Source organism: Anabrus simplex, chromosome 5, assembly GCF_040414725.1.
Source record: "Anabrus simplex isolate iqAnaSimp1 chromosome 5, ASM4041472v1, whole genome shotgun sequence".
In the NCBI taxonomy this organism is placed as follows: domain Eukaryota; kingdom Metazoa; phylum Arthropoda; class Insecta; order Orthoptera; family Tettigoniidae; genus Anabrus; species Anabrus simplex.
In genome coordinates, this window is record NC_090269.1 from 390376561 (window position 1) to 390389898 (window position 13338).

The window sequence follows — 13338 nt, forward strand, 5'->3', positions numbered from 1 at the left end:
CATTACTGTGTCACTTACATCAGAGTTTAAATGTTTAGCTAGACTATCACGTAGTACCGTGCACGAGCAGTGTTGGATTAGCGTGGAAAAGCATGCAAAAATTCTATTCCGCATAACGTCCCAACCCCGAATGGCACTCCACAGCAACTATGTCATAAACCCCAGTGTTACATGATTGAGAACAAGCAGTAGAACACTGGAAGTTCCAAATACTCTGTTAAGTCTTGTTCGTGATAACATCACAAAAATAGTTCAATTTTGCAGTTAATATTTACCTGCCTGATATTACTGTTAATGCCCAGAGGGGATTAAATTGAAATTTTATCATATTCACTTTTTAGGTAATACAGTATTTTCAGCCCGGCTACTCATTCCTGCCACCCGCCTGACAAAAATGTCTGGGGAGAACAACTGTAGTATTAATAGTTCCCTAGCCCAGCCCATAGTCAATAGTTCTCTAGGGCATTTCTCTTAACCACTACTCGACAGGGTCAGATTTCTCTAATCGGGATCAACACATAATCTGTGTACAGTATGTCAGTAGTGGTATCCAACTCACAGTTAATAATACGAGTACTGCAGCAATTCTTTATTCTCAATTCAGCACAATGAATGCATGCAGAGTACTCAAGCATGTACAGAGTGTTCCCATGACCTAAAGTTGTTAATCCAAGAAAACTTTCTTTAGCTCATTGCTTTTATTTTGAGGGTTGGTGGAGGGGCCCTCCCCCATTTTGAGTTGTGACTAGCAGTTTATAGTTGGAAGCACCTTTCAGAGCTAAATGAACATTCTGGTGAAAATTCCATATCCAGTACTTGAACATAGTCCACCCAAATGGAATAATAATAATAATAATAATAAGAAATCAATCACCACTAATCTGCATTTGGGGCAACCCCCGGTGGCAGATTCACTACCAGTTGTTTACCTTATATTTTCTTAAATGATTTTAAAGTTAACAATGTATCAATCATCTCCTTTGTACATTATTAACTCATCTTCCTATAAACAAATATTTGCTCCGATTTGTCCTCTTGAATTCCACCTTGATCTTCCCTACTTCCAAAAACTCCATTCCAGCTTATTCATCTACTAATGTCATTCCACAGCATCTCCCTGTCGACAGCTAGGAACATACAACTCATGATATAGATGTAGATTCCCACAGGTAACCTGAAATATTTGTCCCGAATGAGTAAATTTATAATACCAATATATGTGGTCCGTTATAGGCCATTCTACACTTTCCAGGTAACTCATTCCTGATTGCCGGCATTTTGCCCCAGAGTGCTAAGTTGGGCTCGTCAGTTGGTAAATATGAGAGAGAGAGAGAGAGAGAGAGAGAGAGAGAGAGAGAGAGAGAGAGATATGTGTGTGTATATATATATGTCCAGCCAAACCTACAGTAAACAGAGATCTGTAATTGTTAAATTGTTAATACAGGCTTATTCTTAGATGAGTCTTTATATAGGTAAAGACCTGCCTTCATTAATCATTTTATTATTTTTATCATTTCAACTAAAGGTCACGACTCACGGTCCGGAAACTGATGCCGAATATTACTGAAGCCACCATCATGGCTAGACATGCTGCAGGTGAAGTAGTATTCATTCCTGGGATTCAAATCATATTTTTGGATATACCATTACAATTTAGACATCTGCAGTTCTCCGTTTGTTTGGGTTTCGCTATATGCATCAACAAGGCACAAGGACAACCGCATTAAGTTGTAGGACTCGATCTTCGGAAACCGTGCTTCTCCCATGGTCAACCGTACGTTGGTTGTTCAAGAGTTGGAAAGGCAAACACACCATACATCTTAGCTCTAAATGGAAGGACAATTAAATAGTTTAACTGGAAGCTCTATAAGGAAAAATTAGTGCTTTTAATTAGTATGGTCTTTTATATTACTTTAATATTATGTGTAACATCAACCAACCCAATTTATGTAAAAACAATGTGTGTAAATAAATATAATGTTTTTTATTTTGCTTTTAAATAAATGGTTTAAAACATCTAACGGTTGAATTAATAAAACGCAGGCGAAGCCGCAGGTACATATAATATTACTTCTTATAATTATAACTGAGAAATATTTAAATTTTATATGAAGACTACCTTAGCTGTATTATCATATGAAGATGAGACCAGGAACTGCCCTCCATTTTTCTGGTACTTCACTTCAGACAGTAGATTCATATGAGCTGGGATGGTATAGATACACGAACGCCTTCTTAAGTCCCAGATCTTACAGGTGTTGTCTTCACTGCCGGTGACTATATGATAGCTGTACAAGAATGTTACAATAATAAATTAAAATATGATACTCAAAACCATTTTACATGTCTCAAAGACCTACAGCTGAACTCATGAAGGCCCACTTGACTCATGTTTCATAACAACAACATTCAGAATGAAAGAATGAGTATTTCCTAGGAAAAAACTTTCAGTGTATCAGGTTGTGTTCAGTGCATATAGTATGTACCAAAGACATGTTATGTACAGAATAAAAATGGCCTACCGACCCCAGTGGAATCTGAACCCACAACCATCTGATTTCATGCTGGAGCTCTTATCAGTCCTAGGTCATATTTGTTCTGTAGCACAAGGACTAACCAATGAGGGAAGTGATGATTTTGGACATGTGAATTTTATGGATATGTACATTTTTATTATGCATAACACACCTCATTTATCCGAATATCACATGATCTAGTCGTATAACACAGGCCTGTGAAACTGAAGTTTTTGAAAAATACAACAGAAGTTTTCACTAATTTCTATGTTATTTGCTTATGTTATGTGCTTATTTCAAAATGACCTCCATTTTTTTTCGATCACGACAGGCTTTTTGTAAAATCAATATCAATATTTTTGCTAAAATCGAGAGCAAAAAAAAAAAGTTCCCTTGAATTTAAATTTTTTACATCAAATTATGGTGCAGTTTCTAGAAGAAAATCACCAATATACTATTTTAATTTGGTTTTATTTAGGTAACTTAATAAAATAGACAACTGACCAAGAGGAACAAATATGATGTATATTTACATAAAAATTTGAAGCAAAAAATTTTTTTTTTGCAATTGGCTTTACGTCGCACCGACACAGATAGGTCTTATGGCAACGATGGGACAGGAAAGGGCTAGAACTGGGGAGGAAGCGGCCATGGCCTTAATTAACGTACAACCCCAGCACTTGCCCCTGGTGTGAAAATGGGAAACCACGGAAAACCATCTTCAGGGTTGCCGACAGTAGGGTTCGAATCCACTATCTCCCGAATACAGGAAACTGGCCGCACTTAAGGGACTACAGCTATCGACAAGCAAAATTTAAACTGAGCAAAAAAAAATAAATAAAAAATTTCTATTTAAGTCTGTATTATTTTCCCTTTGAAACTTATTTTTAACGTTCTTCTACCTATGTTCAGTCTCAAGCCTATCTCATGTTATCATCCAACAGAAGTCAACGAGCATCTTCTTTGATATTTGCGCCCCATATCTTTGATGTCTTGGTAGAACTGTTCACTCTCTTCTTCGCTGGCTGCTCCTAAATTTTCGGGGAAAAAGTCCACATGTGAGTGAAGGAAATGTATTTTGACACTCATGGAGCAATCCAACACTTGAAATTTGTCCAGCATATTCATTACAATTGCTTTATAGTCACGATCCTTGTAATTATCCAGAAATTTACTGATGATATCCTTAAAGGCAACTCAAGTTTCTTTTTCCTTTCTTGTCATGCTAGTCTCCAATTCTTTATCCTCCAGAAGCTTGCAGATATCGGGGCCAACAAAGATTTCCTCTTTTAACTTTGCTTCGGATAAACCTAGAAACTTGTTGCAGAGATATTTGAAACAATCGCCATTTTTTGGAATAGCCTTAACAAACTGTTACATTACACCTAATTTGATATGCAAAGGGTGTAACACGACTTTCTTTGGCTCAACTAAGCTTTTCTGAATCACATTCTAGATGCCTGGTTCAAGATTTTGTCTTTTCAGCTATTCTTTTTTAACCAAATGTTGAGTCTTATCATGACTGCCCCACTCACAAATGAAACAAGGGTACTTTGTATATAAGCCTTGTTGACCGAAGAGCATGGAGTTTACGTTCAAATCACCCCAGATAGTCCAACCAAGGTCGGTATGTTTTATTTTGTTGAGGACGAGAACCAGGTTTTCATAGCGTTCTTCTATATGCACATTGTGTCCAAATGGTACAGAAGCATACTGACTTCCATTATGAACAAGGATAGCTTTCAGGCTCCTTTTCGAATAACAGCCTCCATTCTTCTTTATCATCGGTGATATTAAATTTGCTCATCAATCTGGGAACATGAGAACAATAGACCAGTTTCTCCTCTTTTTCAACAAATTCCTTTTCTCGATTCCTGTACCAATAAAAAATGTGCCTTTGGCCAACAAGTTTTTTTCTTTCAATCTAGAGCCCAACAATTCAGCTGCCTCTTTCGATCATCAAGTTCAACCTGAGAGAAGGGCTGTGGTGAATCGCCTTCAGAGGGCTTATTGGAGCCTTCAACTTCAAGACGTTCCGAGTCTGAAGATTCTTAAGAGATGACTGGCAATTCAGTTGGAGGCAAAGGCACTAGCACATCAGGTCCATGAAGAACGGGGTGCATGGCCAATAAAATGTTATCAGGATCAGCCTTTGATTTCTGCGGTTATACCAACGGACATGGCAGGAACAAAAGTAACAATAATTGAAGTGGTTTTCTTGGCTCCATCCCATGCCATAGGAATTCTGAATCATAAAGCAGTCTTTTTTTCTTTGGACCACAAGCATAAATCATTGAGACACTGCACACAAACTTCATGAGGAGCCCACAATTTGTCCTGCTCCCTGCATTTCATACCAAAATTCGCAAGATAAAGTTGTTTAACATGGTCTGTAATACCCCTGATGCCATTTTTAATAACATTATATTCACTGCATATATAACAAAAGTCATCTGGTACCTTTTCACAATGTCTCGAACCAAAAGCCATGTTTCACATAAAGCACAAAGAAAAGCAACCATTAAATAAAATTGTTTCTGTGAAGAAGTTTCCGCTTGCCACTGTATCAGTGCATGCACGACACTACTTGGCGCGTGTTCCTGCGAGGTCAGCAAACCGAGATGATCTGAGATAAGAATTCGTGCAACGGCATCAACAAGGACTTGGACATCATCGAAACAATAAATAAAGGCCCACTCCTAGACCTAACGGAGCAATGTTACATTACCCTAGATCAATATTACAATCCCAATTACAATCTAAATGATATTTTGGAAAAACCTACAATTTTATTTGACATGCTTATTTCATTGATTAACAGTTTAAAAATTCCTTGCACGAATTCTTATCTCACCCCACCGTGCATTCGTTCGACATCACCAATATGTACGCCAACATCAAACCTGAAAAAGTTATACCAATCGTTCTAAAAAATTTGCGCGCTCACAGCCAACTTAGTCAACTTGAAATAGACGATTTCATACTAATCTTGAAATTCCTAATTAATAATAATTATTTCATTTTCAACAAAGTAATCTATAAACAGGACGGACTGGCCATGGGTTCACCGGCATCAGGTATTTTAGCTGACATTTATATAGATTTTCTGGAACACACTAAAATTATAAATAATAAGACATTCAATAATATAGCCTTATGGGCCAGGTTTGTAGATGATACATTTATAATAACGGATCAACGCACTACCGATGCCCCTTCCACCTTAATACATCTCAATAACATCGACAATGATATCAAATTTACAATAGAATCCGAAAGTAATAAAAACCTAAATTTTTTAGATCTAACCATTACCAGGCGCCCATCCTCTTTTGAATACAAAATCTACAGAAAACCGACACACACAGCCACGACCATCAAACACGACTCTGAACATCCCCCAAGTCACAAAAGAGCTACATACAATAATTTAATACAGAGAGCATTTAAGGTACCCATGTCCAATATAGAATGTAACACTATACGCAAGATCGCATCTTACAATGGCTACAACAAATGTTTTATAGAACGCATAATTTATAAATTTAAACACCAACCCAAGACTAAATTACAAAAAGAAACACCAAAAACAAAAACATATGCTACTTTCACCTTTAACTCTGACATCTTCCGATTAACCAATATTTAAAAAAAAAGAAATGTCAATATTGCCTTCAAAACTAACAATAGAAATTTAGATATTTTCTACAATTCCAAATCGGTTAATGTACAAAACCCATTTGATAAATCAGGTGTATATAGGTTTCATTGCAATGACTGTACCAGTGTTTACCTTGGACAGACTGGGAGATCATTTAATATCAGATACAATGAACATGTCAATGCCATAAAATATAGAAAATTTTCGGCAATAGGCCAGCACATACAGGAATATAAACATAATATTTACGGTATCAACAAGGACTTGGACATCATCGAAACAATAAATAAAGGCCCACTCCTAGACCTAACTGAGCAATGTTACATTACCCTAGATCAATAGCTGCCTCTGTGGATCAGCGGTAGAGTGTCGGCCTCCGGATCCCAAGATAGCGGGTTCAAACCCGGCAGAGGTAGTCGGATTTTTGAAGGGCGGAAAAAAGTCCATTCGACACTCCATGTCGTACGATGTCGGCATGTAAAAGATCTCTGGTGACACATTTGGTGTTTACCCGACAAAATTCATTAATCTCAGCCTTAGACGCCCAAGAGAGTTTCGGTTTACTCGGTCTGCCATCTAGTGGTGGCCTAGAGTAAAACAGAACGTCGAAATTGACGAGCAGACAGCCAGATGGCGTCAAATTGAAATGTCTGCACACGGTAGCTGAGGCCATATGATTATTATTATTATTATTATTATTATTATTATTATTATTATTATTATTATTATTATTATTATTATTATTATTATTATTATTATTACCACCCTAGATCAATATTACAATCCCAATTACAATCTAAATGATATTTCGGAAAAACCTACAATTTTATTTGACATGCTTATTTCATTGATTAACAGTTTAAAAATTCCTAAAAATCAATCGGTACATAAAATATTACGTAGCGCGCTAGCTTACTACCCCCGACAAAGCTCACGCCCCCCTGACACACAGATACACGCTACCGCAACCTCTCATACTTCCCTTTCCCCTACATAATACACCCCGCCGCACAGCTGAGCCAGCCTGGTGGTGTTTGACATTCAGCATTTGTTCCTCACTCTCTCTACACGCCGTTACATTCAACCTGAGGTGAGTTTCATATCTTCAATTCTTTCCTATAGTACTGCGTCTCATTCTGAATAACTCATACTCAATTTATAATTTTCTTTTTAGGTCCGTGCTGGTTCGAGATTAATACTAATTACTGCCCACTTCCACCTGGCATATAAAATAATATTCAAGATCTCAACCATAGTTTCGGCCTCAGCCATACAGTTATTTATCTTGAAAATATCACGAAGCAAGGTTCAAATACTAAAATAAGACTAAACATATCAGAAATCTGCTACTCCTTACATTAGTCAAACATAGACTAATTTGTCAATAACTTTTAAGAAAGAAGAACCTGTATATATTATCAAACAGTATAAGTCGCATATTATGAGGAACCAAAAAACTGTGCTTTAATAATGGCAGATGTTTTGTAGATTTTTTATCAATTTTATACGAACTTCCTGTACATCAACTACACCAAATTTATAGACTTTTTCAATCACCTAAAAAACAATTTTAGACGCACCAAATAATACTGTATTTTTTAAAAAAGACCTGTATAATACAACGGGCATTTTTAATGTCTTTCATGTAGAATAAGACTTGCTGTTTAAAAAACTGTAGTTTAAAATGGCAAATGCTTTGTAGAATCACTTATCAATCTATATATATAAAATAACTTGTCCTGACTGACTGACTGACTGACTGACTGACTGACTGACTGACTGACTGACTGACTGACTGATTCATCATCGCCGAGCCAAAACTACTGGGCATAAAGAAATGAAATTTTGAGGATATATTCATATTAAGATGTAGGTGCTCGCTAAGAGAGGATTTTTGGATATTCCTTCGCTAAGGGGGTGAAAATGGGGGTGAAATTTTAAAATGAGTGTATCTATATCTCAAAACTTTAAAAGTTTACAGATGTAAAAATTGGTATTTAGAATCTCACTTAAAAATAAGGAAACACGTATTTTTTTGTTTTCAGAAAATCCCAATAGGAGGGGTGAAAAAGGGTGAAAAATGGGGAAAAATGGGTTGAATGCCTTTAATCAGGATACCGGTACCTATATCTCAGAAACTGATGATATTACAGACCTGAAAATTGGTACTTTTGATCATTCTTAAAAATAAAGAAACACGTATTTTTTTGTTTTTGGAAAATCCAATTAATGGGAGGGTGAAAAGGGGGTTAATTTTTAAAATGAGTGAATCTATGTCTCCAAACTTTTAAAGTTTGCAGGTGTAAAAATTGGTATTTAGAATCTTTATTAAAAATGAAGAAACACGTATTTTTTTGTTTTCAAAAATCGCTATAGTAGGGGTGAAAAGGGGTGAAAATAGGTTGAATGCCTTGAATGAGGCTACTTACATCTCAGAAACTGAAGATATTACAGACCTGAAAATTGGTGTTTGGGATCTCCTTTAAAAATAAAGAAACACGTACTTTTTGTTTCCGGAAAATCCAATTAAGGGGGGTGAAAAGGGGGGTAAAATTTTGAAATGAGTGTATCTATATCTCAAAACTTTTAAAGGTTATAGGTGTGAAAATTGGTATTTAAAATCTCCTTTAAGAATAAAGAAACACATATTCTTTTGTTTTCGGAAAATCCCAATAGGAAGGGTGTAAAAGAGTGAATAATGGGTTGAATACCTTTAATGAGGTTACTTATATTTCAGAACCTGAAGATATTATAGACCTGAAAATTGGAATTTTGGATCTACTTTAAAAGTAAAGAAACACGATTTTTTTCGTTTTTGGAAAACCCAAATATTGGGGGGTGAAAAGGGGGGGTGAATTTTTTAAAATGAGTGTGTCTATATCTTAAAACCTTAAAATTTACAGATGTAAACATTGGTAGTTAGAATCTCCTCTAAAAATAAAGGAACACCTGTTTTTTTGTTTCCTGTAAATCCCAATAGGAGGGGTGTAAAAGGGTGAAAAATGGGTTGAATGCCTTCAATGAGGATACATATATCTCAGAAACGGATGATATTACAGAACTGAAAATTTGTATATGGGATCTCCTTTAAAAATAAAGAAACAAGTATTTTTTAATTTTTTGGAAAATCCAATTAATGGCGGTTAAACAGGAGTGACAAATTGGGGTTAATTTTTTGAAAGGATATATCTACAGAATATCTTGGAAACGTAAAATGTTACAGACGGAAAAAGTGGGTGTTTGGAATCTCCTGTAAATGTAAAGAAACATAGGTGATTTGTTTTTGGAAACTCCTCTTAACGGGAACTCAAAAGGGGTGAAATTTTAAAATGAGAATTTTTACAGTATATCTAAAAAAACTTCACATGTTACAGAAGTGAAAAATGGTATTTTTTATCGCTATTAAACATAAAGAAACGTGTATTTTTAGTTTTCGGAAATACCACTTGGGTGGAGGGGGGGGTAAAAGTGACTGAAAATGGTGTTGAATTATTTTAATTAGGCTACTGATATCTCAAAAATGAAGATGTTACAGACGTGAAATTTGATATTTGCAATCTGCTTTAAAAGTAAAGAAACACGTATTCTCGGAAAATCCAATGAAAGGGAGGGGGGGTGAAAGAATTGTAGAATAAATTGACTTAATTGTATGAGAATACATACATCTAATAAAACCTAAAGTTGTTATAGATGTGAAAATTCGTATGTGGATCTCCTTTAAAAACAAAGAAAAACGCGTTTTGGGGGGAAACCATCTTAGTGGGCGGGAGTGTAAAGGAATTGAATTCCTTTCATGAGGACACATAAATCAAAAACTGAAGAAGTTAGAGTCATGATAATTGGTATTTAGAAGATCCTTTACTATTAGAGAAACAAGTATTTTTTGCGGGAAAATTCACTTGGGGGGGGGGGGGGAGTAGTGTGAAATGAAGTTAAAAAATTAAATTATTTTTATGGGGATACTTATATCTCAAAACTGAAGGTAATAGACGTGAACATTGGTGTTTGGAATCTCCTTTAAACATAAAGAAACACGCCTTCTTTTAATTTTTTTGGGGGGTGGCGGTAAATATACTTAACGGCGGTGGAGTGTAAAAGGAGGTGAGACCAATTGATTTTACTGTTCTTAATGTACTTATAAGGATCCTCCGTTGGTCAGGTGGCAGCACGCCCGCTCTCACAGCTGGGTTCCGTGGTTCAAATCCCGGTCACTCCATGTGACATTCGTGCTGGACGAAACGGAGGCGGGACAGGTTTTTCTCCGGATACTCCGGTTTTCCCTGTCATCAGTCATTCCAGAAACACATAATAATAATAATAATAATAATAATAATAATAATAATAATAATAATAATAATAATAATGATGATGTTCCGGACCGTCGTCAAATGTGCGGACCGCGTTGGGAACGGCTCCTGGACGGGTAATGACTAAGAATGCAGTCCGGGCGCGGGTTCAGTGCCGCCAAGGCACCCAATATGACACCACGCCGGATCTTCTGAAGGATTTTATCCATATTAAAAATGATTATAGGAAAAGATGGCAAAGATTTACGGACCCAACTGACTGGGAGGAATACCTGAGCCTAGCCCGGTAAGTACGAAATCGATTGCTGGAAAGGAAGATTGAAAAATGTGAGGAAACCTGCCGTAATCTAATAGAAAACGAGTCAGATCGGGAATTTTGGTGGATACTCGCAGAAAACAAGGCAGATCGCGAATTTCGGCGGATTATATATCTAAAACAATAAGCATTCAATTATAAATTTCAGTATAATACCGTAGCGAAGCACGGGTATCTTGCTAGTTTCATATAAATTTCTTGTACATAAGCTATACCAAATCATAGACTTTTTCAATTATATACAAAAGAATTTTAGACGCACCAAATAATACTGTATTTTTTCAAAAAAGGCATGTTATTTGTATAGTACAATGGGTCAATGTTATCTAGCTATTTTTAATGTTTTTCATGTATAATAGGACTTGCTGTAAAAAGTATGCCAAACATACATTTTATAATGATTTTATAGCATATTTTTACTTTTTTGAATGTTCCTTGCTATTAAACTTCCAATGGCTGATGATGGCATAGTGGATTGCCGAATCTGGTCCCAAAGATGTATTTTACAATAAGTTAAATAAATATGTAATGTTCTAAACAGACCATTATGATAATGTATTGAATAGGTAGAACCTTTAGATTTACCAAGCATTGTAAAAAACTTCAAGTTAGGGGTAATTCTCTTCGCTGAACAGCATGGTAACTACTGTGGAAGAACCTTTTCAGTGAGTAGAAACTTGGTGCATGACTGGCAGAAATTAAAAGAAACTAAAAAACACAAACTAGTCTAGATGCATATTTAAATATCTGGAAATAGGGAAGTGCCCAAAAATTGAGGAAGTGTTCGGGTACGTCAATGAAATACGTAACACTGGCTGCAGTGTATCATTTGAAATGTTACAAATAAAGGCACACAAGGTAGCGCACGAACACGTTCCCATACCTTAGTTTAAGGTGAGTTGTGGGTGCGTTATGAGGTTCATGTGATGACACAATGTGTCGGTGCAAAGGAGAACAAAACTGTGTCGAAGATTGCCTGCTGAGTACACAGATAAGATTGCAAATTTTCATAGATTTGTGTTATGTTTGCGCAACAAAAATTTATACTTCTCAAATCATTAAAGCTGATCAGGTTCCAGTCTTTTTCGATACCGTATGCCTCGCAATAGCATTATTGCACTATAAGGATAATGGAGTGTATTTATGAAAACTAGCGGTTGTGAAAATTACAATGCACAGCAATGCTTGCTTTTACAGCTGACGGAAGAAAGTTGCCGCCTTACATAACTTTCAAGAGGAAAACGACGCCTAAACAAATACAGTTTCCCCAGGGAATTCGTGAACGAGTGCAACCAAAGGGTTGGATGGTCATAGAACTCATTCTGCACCGGGTTAAAACTGTGTGGAATAGAAGACCTGGTGTACTATTGGAACAGCCTGCTCTGCTTATTTTAGACAGATTCCGAGGTCACCTCGTAAATGAAAGTGAAGCACGTCCTCGATGAAAATAAGACAACAGGTAGTCATTCCCGGTAGCCTAACATGACACCCGCTGGGAATTTTAAGCCATCCATCCTTCGACTTATTATGCTCGAGGGCAATGAAGAGTTAGAACCTTATACCACCCGAACTAGTCTCCAAGAGCTTCAAAAAGACTTGGATTTCGTATGCACTAGACGGATGTGACAATAACGCAGTACGGCAGAGTGATGAAGAATCTGATACTGGTATGAGCAACGGCGAGGACGACACATCAGATACCAAAACCAGAGATAGAGACACAGAATATTTCAAGTGAATTGTTTACCGGGAAGTCCGTATTTTACAATAATGCAATAATTTTTTGCTAGTGTAATATTTCAACTTTAATGCTCCAATGAGATTTAATGTAATAAATTCATTTTTATTTTCAGATTGAAGAAGCGTTCGCCGAAGTGTTGCGAATAATTTATTTATTTTGATGTATTTAAGTGATTATAACATGCACCTTAATCTTGTATAAAATACAATTCAGTTATAAATTATTTTTTTCAGTAATGCAAATACTTGTATTAAAATATTCTTCCTGTAATAGTCACACCCTATTTTTTTTCGAAAATCTTGGTATAAAAAGTGTGACGATTATGTGGTGAAATACAGTAGTTTTCTACAATATGTCCCTGACCTTGTCTATGAAATCATTTGCATTCTCTTCCCAGCCATGGAATATACAAGAAATTTTTAGCCAAACATACCGTACATCCACATATACTTCATAGATAAATAGACCTACCCATTTGGAGAGAAATCTATACCATACACAGACTTCAGGTGACCCTCCATGAACATGATACACCTTCCTGTTCGAAGGTCCCAAACACGGCCAAATGAATCCAGTCCCCTGCAAAGTAATAAAGGATCAAGTTTTAATAAGGAAACATGGTGGTTATAGAGAACACTGGCAACAGTTGTATTCATTGACTGATCTCTAACAAAAAAATAGGGGTAAAGGTAAAATCAAATTTAAAAAGCAAGTTTTCAATGAGGAGAGGGTCCTGAGACCACCTTATTTACCAATAAGATTGATCAGTAAATAATGACCAATGTGTCTCATGTGCC

General features: G+C 36.2%; 1 protein-coding gene across 2 annotated transcripts in view; it reads right to left on the reverse strand.

Moving 5' to 3' along the window:
• The window catches only part of U4-U6-60K (U4-U6 small nuclear riboprotein factor 60K), a 166618-nt gene that overhangs the window by 7342 nt on the left and 145938 nt on the right, over nt 1-13338 (reverse strand). For both annotated transcript variants that reach the window (XM_067148679.2, XM_068227944.1), the window contains exons 8-9: nt 13013-13120; nt 2120-2288 (exon numbers count right to left, since the gene is read on the reverse strand). In XM_067148679.2, the coding sequence (XP_067004780.2) occupies nt 2120-2288; nt 13013-13120 (277 nt within the window). The remainder of the gene's footprint in view (nt 1-2119; nt 2289-13012; nt 13121-13338) is intronic.